The sequence below is a fragment of the Pezoporus occidentalis genome, unplaced genomic scaffold (assembly GCF_034315485.1).
Source record: "Pezoporus occidentalis ecotype Australia unplaced genomic scaffold, CSIRO_AGI_Poc_V1 ctg115, whole genome shotgun sequence".
In the NCBI taxonomy this organism is placed as follows: domain Eukaryota; kingdom Metazoa; phylum Chordata; class Aves; order Psittaciformes; family Psittacidae; genus Pezoporus; species Pezoporus occidentalis.
The window spans coordinates 97,124-118,692 of NW_026912940.1; the positions used below are offsets into that span (position 1 = coordinate 97,124).

At 35.1% G+C, this 21,569-nt stretch overlaps 1 protein-coding gene across 14 annotated transcripts in view; it reads right to left on the bottom strand.

Moving 5' to 3' along the window:
- Nucleotides 1–21,569, bottom strand: part of PPP4R4 (protein phosphatase 4 regulatory subunit 4) — an 84,198-nt gene that overhangs the window by 45,660 nt on the left and 16,969 nt on the right. For 12 of the 14 annotated variants that reach the window (XR_009968284.1, XR_009968281.1, XM_062637478.1 and 9 more), the window contains 5 exons: nucleotides 13,802–13,904; nucleotides 7,279–7,426; nucleotides 6,530–6,603; nucleotides 3,938–4,044; nucleotides 1,381–1,488 (listed from right to left, as the gene is read on the bottom strand). Coding sequence is in view for 12 of the 14 variants with exons in the window: in XM_062637478.1 (XP_062493462.1) it covers nucleotides 1,381–1,488; nucleotides 3,938–4,044; nucleotides 6,530–6,603; nucleotides 7,279–7,426; nucleotides 13,802–13,904 (540 nt within the window). In the remaining 2 variants the exon portion in view is untranslated. The remainder of the gene's footprint in view (nucleotides 1–1,380; nucleotides 1,489–3,937; nucleotides 4,045–6,529; nucleotides 6,604–7,278; nucleotides 7,427–13,801; nucleotides 13,905–21,569) is intronic. The other 2 variants (XM_062637543.1, XM_062637528.1) reach the window with 2 other exon arrangements.

Below are 21,569 nucleotides of genomic sequence, written 5' to 3' on the forward strand. Positions count from 1 at the left end.
AATTTCTACAATCACAAGTTCTTTTAAATTCAAGCCATTCAGTATGGAAAATGTTAAAATGATTTACCACGTTAACCTATGCTTTGTTATAAAATAGGCACAAAACCAAAGGAGTAACTTTATTGAGTAATTTTGTGATTTCACGTTATTCACATCCTCTGAACTTTTTCAGGGCAAAGACCTTGCAGAAGAGATGCCTATAGCACATATAAAAGATTATTTTGCATGCAATAAAGACAAGTTTATCTAGGAATCTAGAAATTACTATCCTGCATGAGCTTGCCAAACCAAAGTTTAATTAAGTATATGGCAGTAATGTTTAGTTCCTGCCATGAATATTCATTCCCTATATCTGAGTAAGCTAAAACACTGCCTGAACATATGCTTTTGCAGTATTCCACAGCTGAGAGGTAAATCACATTGCTTCAAGAATTTCTGGTGTTTTGGGTTTATTTGGTTTGGTTTGGTTTGTTGTTTTTTTTTTGTTTTCTTGGTTTTTTTTTTTATTTCAATAACTCAGAATTTAAATCACAACATAGTTCTCCGTTAAAAAAATAATTAAAAAATCATTCCACAGCCACAGGAAAGCATCTTTTCCATAAGCACCAGTACCAACATGCTAAAGTGTATATTTACTGTATCATTCAAATTACATTTCAGTTTCAGCCTCATCCTTGTATTTGCCATAAATTCACCTTTTAAAAAGCTAGAGGGACTCTTAAGATCTAATCTCTTCCTACTGTGTAACACAGGGCAGGGAACCTTGCTTGATCATTTCTTTAAGTCTGTAAGAGAAGTTACTGCTTTTTTTCTTCCTGACACAGTAACAGGTGGAGACCTGGAATTTTAATGCATTTGTTCACCCAAAGACCACTCCTGTGTGGGTAGTTAACATGTACTATTTATTAAAAGTTCCACACTTTTTCTATTCCTATATGTGCAATATTGAAATTCTTCCATCTTAAAGTTGATACTGAACTGAAATTCACTTACTTAACACATTTAGCATTTTTTCACAAATAACTGCACAGTAATTATTAGAAACTTCTAATACATGCCATAATCTCATTCCATTTTTAAGTAAACAGAGTGACATCAATGGATAATTGAGATGATTTCAAGAAGAACTCATTATTTACAAAAAAAAAAAAGCTGTTTGCATAGTTCAGCAATTTTACTATCACAGAGAAACAAAAACTTGAAAATGGAAAAGAGACAAGCACCAACCACTAATTCCTAAGAGCACATCTGTACACTCCAAATTCATTACTGAGTACACATGAATTAAGTTAGAAATCTTAAAAGGACTTTTTAGGTTACCATTAAATATTTTAGAGAGAGATTTTGCATTTAGAAGATTGTTATGCAAATTATACTCACCCTATTCCTTGAGCTATATGTTCCAGTTGCCGACACATGCAAGTTCTAACTTCATATTCCGCGTCCTGGCACAGTGATTTTACCAATGGAAGAATGTCTCTTTTAATACTAAAAATGTGAATATTTTTATTAATTTACAGGACAAGAATATATAAATTCCACTCTGTAGTACTCAAATTTTACCCATATATTATTTCTAAAGAAAATTATATGGACATCAGACACATTTCTGTAAAGAAACAGTCATTGTAATTTGCTCATATTCCAACTTTAAAAAAAAAAACCTACAAAAATAGTAGGTAGGCTTACAAATGCTGTCCTCATTTAATTACCATCTTCAGTACTATCTCTGAGCAGCCACTGCAAGAATACAAACTATTATATAAATGGAAGTGCAAATCCCAATTAGTATCTAATATCTCATCTTTGGTATACACGTATCACCAAGGAGATATTTGGGGGAAAAAAAACAGAAAAAGAGTTTAAGATTAAAATCTTTAGTGCTGCGGCGCCTTTACAGAGAAGTAGACCCAAGTATTCAATGGCAGATACAAAATAACTATTTTGAATCTATTTAAGTAAGAACACATACTAAAACTTGGCAGAATCAGCCACTGTGTTTCCTTTCACTGCCCAAGATGCTTTCATGAGTATGCATAAAATATCTCTATCCAAACCCTTATGCTGTTGCAAAACCCAACAGAAATATGAAGAGACATACAAGAAATCTTCAAGCCAGCTTGCTCAGCCTTCCCTCATTTCAGTAAAAATTAATTTACTTCTTACAACAAAATTTGGCCTCAAGTTTTAAGAACTGTACAAGGTCTTGGGAATCTGGCTTTGTAAGAATTTTCTGAAGTAGGGACTACTTCCAAAAAAAAAGACTTGTTTTTAACTAGCTGTTGAAACAGAGGATAGAAAAACTGATGTTCTATTCCAATACTGGGATTTTTTTCAACACTCTAAAAAATAACTTGGGAGTCATGTGAAAGACAAAATAAAAGTTTTTAATTGTAGTATAAATTTTAAGAAGAAAAACTATGCCATTCTGAAGAAGAACATGAAGATATACTTATAGATTTTATACCTTGCCTACTTCAGAGGTCAAGTATGTCTCCTGAGACTATACCAAGCAAGACCCCTCCTGCTAGGGGAACAACAGTGCATCATTAATCTTACTCCACCTGTGACATCCTAACCTGTGGATCCTGGTATCTTTTCAGCCCTCTGAACTGCATGCACTCAGACCACTTTACCAGAGAATCACTACATCCCAGAAAATTCTCAGCTGTCTTCTTAACATGTAGCTTCTGTACAGAAATGGTGCTACTATCTGTTCACTGAAATGGAGGGTTTCCTGCTTCTAACAGCAAGGAATCATATTAAAGAAACACAGCAAAAGAAGGTATGATTATTTGAACTTATAATGGCTAACATTATTAAAATTTCTCATAAGATTCCAAGTAATCTGAAAGTCACTTGATTTTCATAAGAATGTACCATCAATTAAACAAAAGCAATTCTGCCAGAATCCTACCAACTTTGAAGATAAAGGTTTGAAGGCTTTGGTAATATTATCAAAAAATACTACTTTATCATGCTCATTAACTTTTGTATGTCCATGAAGTGTATTCTACAAAGCAAATGAAGATGTAGACAGCTTCCTTTTGGCTGCTTCCAGTTCTTTTTCTTGAAGACAAAAAAAAATCATAATTTAAAGAAATATATTCCTAAATGTCTTGTAATATGGTCCTGTTGATCACCTTTTTTGTTATGCTGATTTTTTGCATTTTAAGGCAAATCAAAATCATTATTAGAGAGGAAATCCTCAGCTAGATGTAATTTCTGTGCATTTAGTAGCCCTCAGTGGATTTCTTTTGTAATTCAAAATCTCATGTGGCTAGCTACCTGGATAGAAAACACGTCTGGTGAAATGGCCCCACTATCATAAGGCTGGATAAACTGTCCAAGGAATGTACCATACCAACTACTTTGGGCAGATTTACTTTCATCATTGCTTCCCTCTTCTGCACTGCTATTGAAACTCACAGACACTGAATGTAAGAACTGGATAATAACAGATAAAAACAGCAGAACCTGATACATCTCCACATAATTAGGGATAGAAATAAAAAAAAAAGGATCTACATGTTAAATTTGGTTATACAAATAAAAAGGAACAGAATTCTTTTCTTTATGTCAAGAAAGTCTAAGGTGATGTTGTCTCTCTCTGTAAGTTTCAGAGAAATTAACTCTTTGGCTTACTTCCCAGTAAGAAAAACAATATGGAAGAATGGCATGAAAGTGAACCTATTTGAACCTCTGGAAGAATAAAAAAACTGAAATTATAACTGAGAAACATCACCAAGTCTGAATAGGCTAGTGACATAGTGAACATTTTTTTTATCAGTAATTAATATCCAGATAAAGGGGTCTGTAAAAAGAAAGCATTTAATTTTTGCAGTAAAGTCTACTTTTCTTGTAGCAATTTTTTGCCCACTAACCAAGAAATACTGGTATATACTGTGGAATTAAAATATGTGTACAATCTACTTACATACGAGCTTCAAATTTGTTAGCTAATTTTCCCATGATTTTACAACTAAGTAAGCGGGACTGAAGTGTTTGAGAAAGCTGTGCTTTGGAAACAAGTGGATTCAGGATCTATACGAAAGAAAAAAGAAGAAATATGAACAGAATAAATGTGAGCAATAAATAATGTATTCCTCTTTAAAAAAAAAATCATCTAGAAAAACATATCCCAACTGTCATCTACCCTTTTCATGGAATTAATCAGCACTAACAGTAATGATGTCTATGTACTATGTCTTAATAGTCTATTGGAAACCCATATTCAATATTCAGTGCTAATTATAGCATATTAAATGCAAAATCTTGGCCCAAATAGCGGTTTATGAGTCACATCACAGACACAGTTGCACATCTGTCTACTTGTGTCTTTATTTTGAAGCTATGTTGTATATGAATATTCATAGGTTTTAGCTGGTAATTTTCACAGAAGTTGATAAATACATTCCTGCACAAGAAAAAAAGAAAATATGCACCAAAAGGTAAAGGAAGCCTCTCTGAGGTTCTTTCTGTAAGTTTTCCCAGGAAACACCTCCTTTGATGTAAAATTTTGAGGCAATGATCCCTCTCGATTATGCATACTTTGGGGATTTGTAGGGAAGAGATTTCCTTTCCATACAGATGTAGAAAAAAATGCATCTTTATGGAAGCTCTGCCATCAATTGTTAGATCACCTCTATCGTGCCAGAAACAAACTAAGGAAGGCCTTTAAATATATTATTCTTTTGTGCAGAAATAATCACGGAAAACCAGCTGCCAGGCTAAGAGGAACATTACAGAAATGTATCTCGTCTGCCACAGTTCCTCACTCAGTCTCTTTTGCAGAACTTCAAAACAGGATAATATACAGGGCAGGAAAGTCCACCAATATTCTAAAAGACCAGCTGAAATTTTTAGGCAAGAGAATCTTACCATTGTAAGGATAAATAGATCACTCAAACTAGAATTAGTACATAAAATATGCTTCTACCTATAATACTGCATAAGAAACATACCATTAGTTATCTAAAAACTGTATATTACTTATTTGGCTTTTGAACTGTGACAGCAAACACACCGTATCTAGTAATACTAACTTCAATCACTGACCTAGACACAGTGTCTCCCAAGAAGTAGCCATTGCCAGAGACAGGATACTGGGTGAGGCTGACCTCTGGTCTGAGACATACACCTTTCCTTATATCCTTGGAATCTATGATAGTCCTATGGTTTTTATTTATGAAAAAGAAAACAAACCCCAAATCAAACAAAAAAAAAAAAAAACAAGCAAAACTTCAAGAAAAAAACCCTCTAGAATATTCCATGTTTTCTGATACAAAAACACATAATGGTTTGTGTTGGAAGGGGCCTTAAAGATCATCTCGTTCCAACCCCCTGCCACGTGAAAAGATTCTTCAAGTAACATGAAAGGCCTCTTTTCAGATTTAGATTTCTGTATAGCTCCTGAATCAGTACTTTTATCAGCTGTGATCTTCCCAAAGCAAATCTTTGCGGAAACTTATACATGTGCTCCTAGAGACAAATCAGGGGAGAAACTTCACCATCTTTAAATGGCATCTGTAAAACTGTATTTCATTTCGATTTTGGAGGTGACTAGAATAATTAATCTTTTGTTAATTTTCCACCTAACTTTTTACCCTTTAGAAGTTTATTTTCTAAACAGTACCAAATTTCAATTAGCCACTGATTTTAATAAATATTTTTATACTACACAATCTTATATTTAATTCTTGATATTGTTTTAAATTATAAACACAGTAAAATATGCCTGTTGCAAAGCTTTTAAATTTAACAATGAAATATGAATACTTAAAGCAAAACTGGTATCAGAGTAAAGGGAAGTGATATTATGAATTAGTGACAGATTTCCTTCCTCTTTCTTGATCTACACAGTGAAAAATTAAGAGTGATTCCAGGGCATTAGGTGTTTGGTGTATAACAAACACTGAAATACGCAATGAAATGGATCTTTTGCATTCAGTTCCATTTAACAGAAATCAGAATTTTAGTCCAGCAGCAAACAAAATGTAGTTTCTTCATGAAGACAGAGATACTAACCTGTAAACTAAAACTGGATACATGAAACATGTTACGGGGAGTACTAAGTGAAGTGGAAGTGTTGCAGTATGAAGTATTATTTGCTGAAGAACATTAACATTTTTAATATCACCTTCCTGTCTCACCTTTTAGCACATTTCTTCTCTTACAGTATGTTCCACAGACTGTTTTCACAGGCATAGAACTTTCACAAATCTTAATGAAGGCACAGGGGGTTGGAGCTAGATGATCTTTAAGGTCCCTTCCAACCCAAACCATTCTATGATTCTACAGTTCGATGGAAGAGCCAACTTAAGTTGCCAGAGTTCAAATGCTCACAGAAAGATGACAAAAAAATAGCTTAGCTCATTTTGTGACTTAATATCTCCTTTTGCCTCTTCCCTGAACCAATCCACCTCAAAGGTGCTTTTTAGGTTTAACTCAAGAATGAAATTTGCAGAGAAATACAATCTTATAAAATATTATTAATTTATTGCTAGCATAAGCTTGAAAGTATTATTACCTCATGTCTGACAGTCTCTTTTGGTAAAGCTTCTATTACAGCAAGAAGAGTTTCTAGCCATGCATTGCTGACACCTGTTACAATGAAATGGGTTATATGTTATGTTGTACATATAATAAGTATAACAAAACACACCTCAGTTTTACAAAATTAGTTATTTATACACACATATCTTTAAGGAACTTGTATCTAAAAACCACCAAACTACATATTTAAGACTTCAAACTAAGAAGCAGGATATGCGAGAAGCAAATTCTGCCCCCATTTTCTTATATCTTTTAGATTCCTGTGCAAAAATAATTATTCTCTTTGTTTTTAAAAAAATATTTCCCTCATTTAGAAGCACATTCTTTTCTGATGCCCACTGAAACTTTCTAGTTTTCTAAGAGGCCTTTTTTTCCTTTCTATTCTCAAAATAGTGTCAAAGATGTTAAGCAAAACTAATCATCACAAAAGAAACTTCAAACATCCTCCCTCCATCTTCTCAGCTACAAAATGCTGGTACTTCAGTAGAAGCTCGAGGACAGTATCAACTGGGTTTTAGCTCTCCAGGCAAAGGATTTTTGTTTGCTTCAATCAGAATTAGATTTAAATATCAGTATGTTAGTAGTCAAAATCTTTGCAACCATGCAAGTCTAGATACAAAGTGAAAGCGCTTGCACTCACTGCTTTACACAGGATTGTACAGTCACTAAGGAAACAAAACATGCAGAAGTGATCAGTCATCAGTACAGCTGTACAGCCCTGACCTGCATCTCTGTGTTCCAGGTTTTGGAGAATGATGTGTAGGAAGGAGTGGGAATACGTATGAATGGACATCAACTCCTCTTGCAGAACAGTCAAAAATGAAACAGCAGCTGTTAACTGCATTTCCACTCCTGCAACATGCAGCACCTCCTGTATAGTTTAAAATTATATCAATTTAGAACATACAGAAAAAAAAATGTACTGAAAGAACATTCAAATTTGTACATTTGGTTTTAAGAGTGAATATACAACAATGTGGGTAACTTACAAAATTGGCTGTAAAAGTATTTTAATAGTAATTACTTGGAGATATTAAAATCTCTTACAGAAACTTCAAAGAAAAATAAATTATAATATTTTTGGTGACTTTCAGCTTCAACAATGCATTATGTGTGTTTTTTCCTACCGTACAAAATGAGAGGTAAAAATAGACCAACTAACAATTGCAATTCTGCTATGAACCTTAAAAAAATTCAAACAAAGGATTAAAAAATATTTCATTCATCCAGTGAGAGACACTAAAGTAGCAGAAGGAATTTTAAATTTTGTCCCTTGCCAACTGACACAGAACACAAATAAAAATGTGTGAGTTTATACATATACACACAGTCTTAAGAATAAAGCAATATGTAGTAGAATATTTACCTATGTAACTCAGCTTTTCCTAGTGTACTTAGTAAAATTAGATAAATACTTAGCTTTAACCATACAAGAATATAATTAATCAGGCTGTCTTTAAAAGCATCAGTTCAGAAGTTAAATGTAATAAGGGAATAAAATATTACTAAATTTAAATGAAACAACAAGGAAATTTCAATTTCAGATCTATGCACACGACAAAGAGCTTGTAGAATGCAATATATAACATAGCATTCATTTTAAGTATGTACATACCTATTGGCTAGGTGAACATTTATTTACTTGTCTAAACATGTCTCACTCATGGCAAAATAAATTGTATTATTGTACTAGTAAAGCATTACATTCATTTTACAATTGATTCCAAACTTAGTAAGAGTTTAAAGCCCATACTTCCTATATAGCACGTTATATACGTGGGTTTGTTTCTGTTTTTAAAGCGCTGAGATGAACAGTGGTTTCTCAGATCCTATATCAAAAATCAAAGATAAACTGATATTTTAATAAATAAAAAAACACTAGACCAGAATAAGAAAACGTTCATTATGAGCCTAAGTATTACATATAAATTTTGTTGAGAAAACAGTTTGCAGGGAACATCTGAGAAATGTAGTAGACTTCTCTTACTTCAAAGCAAAACAAAAAAAAAGTTTTCATTACAGAAATGCCAACCAGCTTGTGTGCAAATGTGTAACTTTTAGATTACCTTATTTCAAAGAGAACCGTTACTTATCTCTCAACATCTGTCTCAGTGTATAGCCATATATGTTTGTAAAAGCATTTCCTGCATCCCTGCTCTCCAAAATGAATGAAAGAAGAAGCACTGCACAGCTTACCAATCAAAGTATTATAAAAGATTTGCATTCAATAGCAACAGAAACCACCCTCTTGTTATCTCCACAGCCTACACTGTCCTTGTTATTCAATTGTTATTACAACAGCCAAAGACAAGAATAAGGACACCAGCAATTTTATAATTTGAATATTTCTGGTATTGAAATACCTGTGCACACTGTCCCGGGATTTTGGTTTACACTTGCTCAAAAAAAACGTACCCAAAATAATTAAAAGAGCTATTTACAAACTGTGGATACTAAGACAGCACTGCAGACTGGAATGTAATGGAGCTGAATTCAATTTTATGTATGTATTCACTTTGTACGCAATGCAAACAGGGTTACTTACCATCAAATAAAGTTTCCACATAGTCTCCTCCACAGATCCACACAACTCTGGATAACCATGTGTGAGAACACATTCTCTGGATGTGCCTCCTCATGGACCTCAGGAGACACTGAAATGTAAATTTCTAGATTGCTTACACACCTGCTTACATTGGTGCTTGCACTCAGAACTGTACAGTCCCACATATGCAAATATTTGGGTCTCACTCTAATTTAACTGAACCCAAGTGACTTAAATTTACTTAATATAAACTTATTTATTTAGAAGGTAATGTTATTTTTCCATACATGGATCCTCCACTGATTTTTATTCCAGAGGAAAAAAGTTTTTCCTGTCTTACTCAGAAAAGCATATTTAACAGAATTTGAGGGTATTAGCATGTTCTTGAACTATTGTTATGTCTACAAGTTAAACTCAGGCAAGCAAACTTGCGAAATTTAGAAGGCCTGGCTTACTCCATTAATTGGAAAACAGAAAATTCACCTCTAATTTAACACACTTTATGTCCTGCAGCAACAGAATTCTCTTGAAAGAATGCTGCAAGCAGAAACATAGTCAATCGTTTTAGTAACTGCGTTGGTATAAGAAAACCCTTCCCTTAGGACTAGAAAGACACAGAAATAATGATGATTACAGAAATTCAAAGGTACAATGAAGATGAACCTTAAAATAAATACTAGGCATAAGACAGGATTAAAATCACCCCACCTCTTCTTAAACTATAAAATCAACTAGGGAAAAATAGAAGCTTTCAAAGGGAGACTGCTATACTAGGAAAATTAAATAGCTGTGAAAACGAGTTTTGGAACTAATCAAACAGCAACAAGTAAGGCTTGATGTATACACTTCAACAAGAGTAACACTAGTTTTCTGCAATCACAGCATTTGGAAAAGTCTCTTCTTAGTTAATCAGACACCTGCAATCTACCTCCACTTCTTTCAGTGGTGGTGGTCAAGGATGGGTAACAGGGAAAATGCTAATAATATCATTTGAAGAGAGCCATTTGATGCGCAAGAAGAAATGCTAATGAGAATGTCAAAGCTTTCCCTAAATCCACATTTCAATGACTTTCAAGGTTCATGAGGAGGTGCATGCAGAAATCCAGAGTGAGGATCTCTATGCAAAAGAACCCATAAAAGGACGCCACTTCATTTTAATTATCAAATTTTAAAAAATATTTCATAACCTCATTCTTACGTTAACATCTAAATGATATACGATGCATTTATTTTATTAGCATAACCAGAATACTGATGCACAATTTAATCATTACTTAGATCTGGTATATTTGTTGACATATGTTTGATTTCTCTCATCTTAGACCTGAAAAACTTACATTAAATAGGGTCTTTGACATCATTGCAATTTAGTTACGTTTTAAGGAATGATAAGCAATTCACATATATTAATTTCTATATTTACTTATAAAAGTAACCAGGTTTATCAATTACTCACAAGTGAAATAAAAATGTGTATTGTATCCAGACAGAGCATTCCTTGCATGTATTAGTTCCTCTGGCTGTTTATCCTCAGCTTTAGCAAAAGCAGTATCTATTCTCGCCTTGGGCTTCTGCAAGTATTCTAAATAAATACACTGGCTTCCCTACCAGGCGTATGGTGACACTACCTTCAGATAAACAGCACCCTGAAACTACCACACAACTCATTTTTCTTAGTATTAAAGAGTTGTTTTGGTTGTTACAATTCCATAATTATATGAAAAATGAGTTGTATAGTAGTTTTATGTGCAAATTGAAATTCATAAATGATTTTCCCTGATCTAGAGAATTGAAACCAAGTGCAGTAATTTAAATCAGCTTATTTCCCTGCAGTGCCAGACTACATGTGAAAAATTCCAATTGCAGTTGAGTTCAATTATGACTTTATAGACTATAACAGTGTCCATTTAACATTCAGGACTATTCCTCCAATAAAAAAAAAAAAAAAAGGATAGCACAAAAAAAAAAATAGGTCAAGTTAATGATTTTGCAGTTGAAAGTGCAGTGAACATGGGTACAAGAGACTGTCCTTTTATTACAGATTAAATAATTATGAGATAACAGAGCAACAGTGAAGAACCTACTTTGTAAGAGTGCAGCCACAGAAAAAAATTCAACTCATATACATTCCAGAAAGTTTCTATTTATAAACTTCAAACCTGAAAGGAACACTTAGATTTAAACTGACCTCATTATATTTCATTCTTTTACCTCTGTCTTAAGCACATTAAGTTTCATTTAATTTATCATCTAGGAAGGCATTTAGTTTTGATTTAAATGACACTGCAAGATGAAAAACACTACTTTTCTCAGTTATTATTACAACTGCCTGCTTAATTTCTAATACTTTTGTCTTCAGTTTCTAACCCTTCTTGATGTGCTGTTTTCTGTTAAATGCCCTTCAATAGTTTGCAGGGAGATATTTTTACAAAGTAATTAAGTACTGCCTGATCTAAACACACTGAACTCCAATTCTAACTAAACAAGTATTTTCCAGACCCCAATGATCATCCTCTTAAAATTTTTTCCCCGTTAATATATAAAGACCTAAGACTAGAATCAAAAACTGTATTCCCATTCAGGATCACAAAAGGTTCAGGAAATAATAAAAAGTTGAAAGGTGGTATCTGATATTGACAGAATCACAAGATGGCTGAGACTGAAAGGGTCCTCTGGAGGTCATTTTGTTCAATCTTCCTGCTCAAGCAGGGACATCTAGAGCCAGAACATGTCCAAGACAGTTTTTAAATACCTCCAAGGAGGGAGACAACATCCTCTCTGGGCAACCTGTGCCAGTGCTTGGTCACCCATACAGTGAAAAAGTGTTTCCTGATACCCAGAGGGAACCTCCTGTGTTTCAGTTTCTGCCCATAGCCTGTGGTCTTGTAACCGGGCATCACTAAGAAGAATGTGGTTCCGTCTTCTTTGTATGCTCCCTTCAGGTATTTATATACATTGATAAGATCCTCTCCAATGCTTCTTTTCTGCAGGCTGAGCAGCCTCAGCCCTCTTAGCCTTTCCTTATAGGAAAGATGTTCCAGTCCCTTAATCCTTTTCAGGGCCCTTCACTGTAGTCTCTTCAGTATGTCAATGCATCTCTTGTACTGGGGAGCTCAGAACTGGATGCTCCAGGTGTAGAAGAGTTGAAGGAGGAGTAGAGGGAAAGGATCACTGTCCTCAAGCTGCTGACAATGTTTTGTCTAATGCAGCCCAGGCTGCTCTGTCACAGTGACACAAAGCCAGCTCATGCTCAACTTGGTGTTCGTAACGACTCACATGTGTTTTCAGCAGGGTGACCCACACATCTGTCGGTGCAGATTATTACCGAATAAATCTACCACATGGAACGTAAGACTCCTCTACAGTAGGGCTTGCATTTAAATATCCTACAGAAGAATATTTGCTAACTAATTGTTGAAGACTACATACATATCTTTCAGTCAATGAATTCATACCAAAAGAGCAGAACATAAGTCATTAAATCAGTTATTTATAAATACTAAACTGTCCCTTGAGCAGCCTCTTTCTTAAGAGTAGGGGACAGAAGGAGGATTCAGTTTAAGACCAATTCCACAAACAATAAGAAATACACCAGTTTTTCATAATATCATATTTTTTCTGGAATTCTTCTATTAATGTAATGTTTAGGTAGCTGCCTTAAAAGTAGAAAGAAAAATTTAAAAAATGATGATAGATATGTGTCCACACAGCTCTTCAATAAAAGATGGAATTCAGTTCTTTCAAACATCAATGAAATATAAATGAGAATTTACTGGAATAAGTACCATTTTCACATAGTCTCACTTTGCTATTTAGAAATCACATCCTTGGTCAATAGAAAACTCTATAACATAAGCATGTAACTCGGCTATTTCACCTTTGTTACTAATGTAATTGTATACTGTCTTACAGCTGGCAATGAGAATCCAATACAGATACAGCAAGAAAACTCACAGCAGCTACTCAGCCACTACAGAAGACTTTTTGCTCTCAACCCTGAAGTGCTTTCTATAGAAAGGACAAATAGTTAAACTCTTTCCCCCTTTCTGAAGTGATGTAAATAATTTTCTTAAGCACTAGTTGTTTGCAAAATAAAATAACAATCCTGTTGGCAAACTATGTTACAATAGGAAAGAATTTATATTATATGGAAAAAAAAAAAATCTACAAAGTGTCCTGGTAAAATCATGACTGTCACACTAGTGAAGATCTCAAACGTGCCTCCAAAAATGCATGGGGAAACTGAGTCTGCCCATAAAATTAGGAACACAGTTGAACGCTTTCAAAACAAAATTTCAGCAAGAACCATTATGATTGGCTGGTTCTCAAGAAGAGTTCTCAAAAAGCTGTCAAATCACTGGTAAATGTTTAGAATATGTAAATAGCCTAAATTCTGCATACTTTTCCTGGGGGTTGTTTTGTTTTGCAGTTTGGTTTTTTGTTGGGTTGTTTTTTTGTTTGTTTGTTTGTTGTTGGGGGGGGGGTGTCACAAGAAAAAAAATAGTGCCTGCAATACTTCAGAGACTTGGTGAATTAATATGGAAGATGATCAACTGGACATACCTCTCCTAGAGATGGAGTTTGCAGTAAATTGGACTTTTGCCTTTGTTAAACTACTATTCAATGTTAACTATTCTATGATTCTATGATACTTACACTGGCAGGAAAAGATACTTTCAAACCTTATTACAAGTAACTTACTCTGATTTTTGGTAAGACCCGACGAAGTGTTTCTGCAGGATTTTGTCGCATCAGGACTGGAAGATTTGCCACCACACTTGTTCCTTGGATATCCTGGCCAGAACTTACAAAAATATATACATACAACACATTAATCTCTATGATGATTACAAGCTCATAGCTTTCATTAAAGAAAAAAGAAAAAATCACAATAAAAACCAAACACACTACCCAGGTTATTCATGTAACTCAAAAGAGGCATTACTCTTTTTTTGTACAGTATATAGTAGAAAGCAACATTAAAAAAATATATCTACCATAAAAGCTGTTCCAATACAGAATGTTCTAATTTTTAGTGTAGCTTTGGAAAAAAACAGAAAATGTTTGAGAGATCTTTCAAACTCAATGATCAAGGCAGTGGTTTTATGGAAGCTTCAATATTATAACAATATAAGTGATAAAGCATAGGGAGTGAAAACAAATAGGAAATATAAATGAAAACTACGTTCAACATACATTTTAACAGAAATCTACCATTTTTTCCTTTATGTAGGGAAAACAGTCAGCTGTATAATCAGATGTATATTGACAAACATGATTAAAGATTACAGATCTTGTACCTTTCTCCTTATCCTATGTCTCTCAATAGTATCCCATAATTGAAAAAAAATGAAGTGACAAAAAAAAAGGCAGAATGGGAGGGAAATGGTAGGCAGCTATGAAGAAAAGGCATGAAGTGCAGACAAAAACTACCAAAGTGGATAAACTTCTACAACCAAATGAGAAAGAGAAAGGCTCTGGATAAAACTAAATATCAAAACATCCTTTTTCCTGTTTAAATGCATCAAATGAATTTTGTTAAACAAATTCAGAATTGTTAAAGCAGCTTAGCAGTTCATTTTTAAATAAGCACACAAAGCTCGTCTGTACCCATGCAAGCATTTTGCTTAGTGTGACATTACAACTAAATGTACAATATGATTATACATATAATTTCAAAAGAAATTCATAGTAAACCCACTTTAAAATGTTTCATATATCACTCCCCATCCCATCATCATTCCAAGTTTTCTTAGTGAAATATATGAGCTCAAGAAGGGGACTTAGGTACATAAATTGATCACAGGACAGTAAATTTGCACAACCACCCTCTCATCTGGTTTTGCCTCTGTAGTATATTAGGGAATTCACAGTTAAGATGCAAGGCCTTTCTGCAGCATTCCATTAATGCTCTACATCACCCAAAACATTCATGCCTTCCAGAAGATCAACTGAAATTATAGATTATGACTGCTACTGATGTAAAATTAAGGTGATGTGAAGACCATATTGGATAGGGCCTTGAGCAACATGCTCTAGTGGAAGATGTCCCTGCCCATGGCAGGGGGGTCAGAATTAGATGATCTTAAGGTCTTTTCCAACCCTAACCATTCTATGATTCTGAAGAGATGTTAGGAACCAATGTTCTGGCTGGTTACTATATACACCCCTCCACATTTTTAACTGTTGTCTGTAAACACAAGAAAGTTGACAAGTTTTGACAGGACAAAGCTACACCAAAGCCCTTTTTAATGCCATTCAAAACAGCAATAATGGATGAAAGTACAGCTTTTCAGACTGATCTTAATATTAGCAACCCTTCAATCTTATTTGATAAATATCTACGAGCTCTCAACAAAAACACATCTCCCAGTAACATCTAAACTCAGTGAAAGGACGGTATTCTGACAACTACTGAAAATGGATTTAATCAATGATTAATAACTGATCTATTTACAGCTTCCAATATTTTTGCATTATTCAAACCCATTTTATTACCTAATTTAGAGTCATGAATATTAAAGCCTTTCATGTTTATAGCAGATTTCCCCGAGTATCACATACTAATTCCAGCAAAGCTTTAAAGTAAAACTGAGAAATCTAAAGCTCCCAGAGTAAAAAGGCTCACGATGTGGATGAGATCCACAACTTCTTATGACACAATTTGCAAGGAAAAGATGCCTATATTTGTATTACCCAGCAATAATGCAAAAGTTCAAGGTAACTTGCAGAGGCTATGTAACTGAAAATAAATCCTAACTGCTAAAAACCGCAAACAAAATGCAACCTTTATCCACCAGAAATGTAAAGCAAAGGGGAGCATCTCGCTTTAAATCAGAAATGCTTAGTATCTGGCTTGCTGCCAATTAAGAAAGTGAAGCAGGAGGCATTTCAACACCTACACAGCCTGTAATTTTCCAACTGCTTTTTATTTTTGTTCTATATCTACCAAAGGAGCTGCACCATAGATTTTCTTTAAATATTAAATAATTCAGGATTATAGTGAATTATTGCTAGATGCTCAAATTTAGACAATTTTGTAATAATAAATGTATTAAATGCTTAATCTTTTCTTTAGAGCCACAGTAAGCTCAGTGTAATGAAGATGCTATTCCTTTATTAACTGCGCTAACTATAGAAGAACTCAACAGAGCCCTATACTTAGAAGCAATTTTGCTCAACCTCTTTTATGCTAGCAAAATGCATATAGATAATAACATTTAAATATAAAACTTCAGGAGTCATCTTCTGAGTTCATCCTACAGGAGATCCCAGTGACTTTACAATACTGGGAAACCTCAACCAGAGGGGAAGCTCTCATGCTTGAATGCTTCTGTCCTACCACTTAACTGCCTCTGTAACACCAATTGCTCACTGTCAGCCAGCAGCACCAGAGCTGGTCTAACTACACAGCTCATTGAAGAACTGGTCCTTCTCAAATGTAAGCGTAGCAGTAAGTCTCTCCCTCTAGCCCCTGCATTTAGTTTTACTTTTTTCTACCCTCACAAAATGAAGTCTGTATTGTATTTGGGAGTGCCTTGAGACTGTAACAAATCCTCCTAGAAATCATTTACAAACATACAAATGACAAAAAGTGACTGGGAGTCATCAGCCTGGATTTGTGAAGGGGAAAACATGCCTGACCAACCAACTTGACAGGCTTCTACAATGAAATGACTAGTTTGGATGGTGGAAGTGGCTTAATTTATTTTAGCAAGGCTTTTGACACTGTGCCCCATAATATTCTCATAGATAAAGCAATGTAGGACAAACTAGTTAAACTAGGAAAGTGATGTGGACTGAAAACTGGCTGAACTATTGAGCTTAAACATTTGTGATCAGTGGCAAGGCTGCCAGCTGGAAGCCAGCCATGAGTGGTTTACCTCAGGGTCTACACTGCAGGCAATACTGTTCAATGTTTTCATTTATGACCTGGGTGATGGTACAGAGTGCACCCTCAGATAGTATGCAGATGACACAAAACCCGGTTGAAGGGCTGATAGACCAGATGGCTGTGATGCCTCAAGTAGCTGGTGAAACAAAGAGGGCTCTTACAAAGGTCAGTGGTGGGAAATACAAGTCCTGCAGCTGAGAAGGAATAACTCCATGCATCAGCACAGGCTGGGGGCCAGCCAACTGGAAAATAACTTAGCAGGAAAGAACATGAAGGTCCCAGTGAATACCAAGCTGACCAGAAGCCAGCAATGCATCCCTGTGGCAACGACAGGTGAATACATTGCTGTAATAGGCACTGCTTGGAGCAGGGAGGCGAGCTAGATGATCTCCAGAGGTCCCTTCCCACAACTATAGAGTAGATCGGGAGAGGTCCTCCTTCCCCTCTACTCTGCCCTGGTGAGACCGCATCTGGAATATTGTGTCCAGTTCTGGGCCCCTCAGTTCAAGAAGGACAGGGACCTGCTGGAGAGAGTCCAGCGCAGGGCAACGAAGATGATTAAGGGAGTGGAGCATCTCCCTTATGAGGAAAGACTGAGGGAGCTGGGTCTCTACAGTTTAGAGAAGAGGAGACTGAGGGGTGACCTTATTAGTGTATATAAATATATAAAGGGGGAGTGTCACGAGGATGGAGCCAGGCTCTACTCAGAGGCAAACAATGATAGGACAAGGGGTAATGGGTACAAACTGGAACACAAGAGGTTCCACTTAAACTTGAGAAGAAACTTCTTCTCAGTGAGGGTGACAGAACACTGGAACAGGCTGCCCAGGGAGGTTGTGGAGTCTCCTTCCCTGGAGACATTCAAAACCCACCTGGACACATTCCTGTGTAACATTTTCTAGGTGTTCCTGCTCCGGCAGGGGGATTGGACTAGATGACCTTTTGAGGTCCCTTCCAATCTCTAGAATACTGTGAAACTGTGAAACTATACTATGATTGTGTTCAGGACAGGTATTTCCAGGTTTGCAAACTTCCAGCAAGCTCAGGGCTGACAATAAGATTTCTTGTATTTAGAACAACTACCGACTTGAAAATATATGCTTAAAAATTCAATGTAAGTTTAATTTTAAAAGTATTCTAAAAATCAGATTCTGCAAAATCAGAATTAAAAAAAAATTAAAAGTCCCTGGGTACTCAATTAGGAGCATTTGTATCTGGAAAGGGAATGAAGGACTACAGCTCCTTCTATGGCATGAAGAAAGACTAGTCACTGAATGTTCCCAAAGAGAATATTACCACCAAGGAGTCTGAAAAAGAAGATAGATTTACATATCTCTCTACTCTATTTGCACTAGCCTGAAAAATACAAAAACAGGAGCAGAATGTTGCATTGGAAAAAAGATTGAAGTACAATGTTTACCCTACAGTTAAAGTACAACTCTAAATAAAAGCACTGTGTTCATGAACTGACTTTTCTTTAAAGTGTGGCTAACTATCAGTTCACCAAAAAATAATTTGCTAAATAGCAATTCTTGAATCAACCATGGAAATCTGTGCTTTGTGTAACTTAGTTTTACAGACCAAGTAGTTCTGATGGATGGCTGCAGGGGATTATGATGTTAACTCAACCGCCCATAAATGACATTATTTTCAGTGCAAGATGACAAAACGTTCTCTGTTGGCCTAAATTTGTTGGAAAAAAAAAAAGTAAAAATTTACCAACTTCAGTAAATGAGGGATTAGAATAACAAGATAAAAATTGAATAAGGTAGTCAATAACTAATTAGGTATTACAATAAATTCACAAAGAGCACTATCAAACACTGAAAAGGGTTTCAGAGGTTGGGGAAACCTTGGAGATGTTCAAAGCTCCTCTGACAATGTCTTCAGCAACCTGATCTAACACTAAATTACATTAGGCTTGGAAGTTTGCCCTGCTTTGAGCAGGGCATTGGACCAAATAACCTCCAGAGGCCTCTAACCACTTAAACTATTCTTTGCCCGTGATTCATAAATTCTAAACTCAATTTCCTATTTGTAAGAAAGGTCAGTATCTGACAGGATTTAGCCTATTCAGAAAGATTCAATATCAATTCTCCTTCCAGGATTTCTCTTGTCCTGTACAATATACTGGTTGCCAAGGCAAACTAGAAATCCAGATAAATATTTCTGTCAATAACATAAAAGTGCTTGTCCCGTAAGACTTCCTCAGAGAACTTTCTTCATTTCATCGTAAAGATTTTTACATAGCAATCTTTGCTATACAGATGGGTAGACACAGACTTAAATTTATAGAACTGCTTTCTACATACTATTCTTGTTCAGTAAAAACTAACAGTTTTACAAGTTTTCTTTTTAACTTTGTCTTTGCATAATTTCAGGGGTTTCTCTAACAAAAAAGGTAACTGTCCTAGGTTCAACCATGACAGGAACAAACACCAGAAAGTAAAAAAGTGTCTTGAAATAACAAATATGTGTGATTTTAAGACTAATTTTCATTTTATTTTAAGGTGAATACTCCTTTGATAAGATAAAATCTGGTATTTTCTCTAAAAGTATAACCCTTTCTTAACACTGGTATAAAACAGTTACTTTCTTTTTATTTGTGTTATGTATGCTTACATTTATACTTCTGTAAACAAATTATATAACAGGACTGTTTGAACATCTATTTGACATATATTGTTGTAAGTATATTATAAACAGACCCAGCCCCATGGAAGGCTCTGTCACTTCATTAAAATAACTTCCTATAAGAGTCTCAGTTAAACAAAGCCTGAGAAGCTTGAGCTGTGCAAATATTAACATAGCCTTGAAGCTATATATTACAAGGGAGGTTTTGTAGATGAAAGTAACTGAAATCAAAACAATGCTTTACTTGATAATTTTTCCTAGGATTTGAAACTGTAAAGATACACAAGATATTTAGGATAATTTTTTTTAATCAGATATCTGATGGATCAAACTGCTTACAGTTCTGGCATTGCACAGTAACTGCTAAAAAAAAAAAAAAAAAGAGGTTTCTTTCTCAAAGAAAGCTAGTACAAGAATTTTAAAAGGATTACTCATTTAGACATGCATATACCCATAATTACAGATCTATGTACCATATTAACTCTTTAATACACTATAACTAATCTCATGCATTCAAATACAATATTGGGGCTCCTAAACAATATGGAGTAATTTCTTCACTGTCAGAACACCTTTTGAAGACCACACTTAGCCAGGAGCATATGTAACAACATCAGAACCAATTTAAATTGTCCTAGAAGCTAATGTCCTTTTTATCTATGAACTAATGCACTGTATAACATTTATATATGCAAGCCTTCAAGTACATGACATTTATGATAATAGGTAAGTTTCTAGACTAGAGATATAAACCAGACTATAACTAAGGCCAAGACTGTGATGGAGCCAAAGTAGCATTAAGAGCTTTGTCTTTTAGCTCTTCTGTCCCTTCCTTTGTTACTTGTCTAGCCAGAGCAAATAAAGAGAAGAAATTTTACTTTCAGGCTGCTATAATTTTGCTGAAAACAAGACAGAAGAAAATGAATCTGAAAATGTAGCATGTGATTAATATCCATTTTCAAGAAGTCAGAAGTCCTGATAATATCACAGTATGAACATCCCTTTGCAATTGACGTTGTACCCCTTCTATTAAAATCTAATTTTCAAAACCAGTTTCTCATCCTGATCTTCCACTTCAGATATATGTGCCCATGGTGATTTTACAGCACATCTGAATAAAATCTACATGATCTACATATTTAAAAAGAAGAAATTAATCTGCTTCTGGTGCATATCTGATCATGCACCAATACAAATGAAACTTCCAGTGCAATTAAAGTAAGAATGGAAAACAAAGATTTAGCTGCACAGTAGTTTTGTATTCATAGTAACCTTGTTTACCAGGATCAGTTTGGCCAACTGACGTTTCTTATTTCTGTTTGCTTGCTGAACTGTCAAAGAAAGAAAGGGTGTCTAACTTAAACAAATACTCCTTTCTGTTCCTGAGACAAACCAAATGTACTATAATGACACAATCACTTCATTCTTCCTAATATCATCAGTTTCTGTGAGTTTAGACAATAGTTACTATGAAGAAACATGAATCTTTTCCCTGTTGAATTTTAATAAAAGTTTCAAGAATGTAAAAAGTGCCTCAAAGGAACATATTTTTCCTCTCAAATATTACCCTTGTATCAAGATTACTGTTTCCCAGAAGATAAGTTTTTCCTCTTCCTTAGAGGATGTATAAAACATACTGCATTTTGCATGGTCTTTTAGGAGTAAAACCAGTCTTTTTACTCCGACATCAAGAATGAAAGTTTTAGGAGTGTCCTGGGTTCAGCGGTAGCAGTCATTTTTCTCCTCCTTGGTAGCTGGTGCAGTGCAGTGTTTTGACTTTCGGCCTGATGTTTTGGTCTGGCCAAGGCCTTTCTGAGCCTCATGCTCTGCCAGGGAGGAGGGGAAGCCAGGAGGAAGCAGAGACAGGACACCTGACCAAAGAGATATTCCATACCACAGCACGTCATGCCCGGGATGTAACGGAGAGTTAGCCAGAAGGGC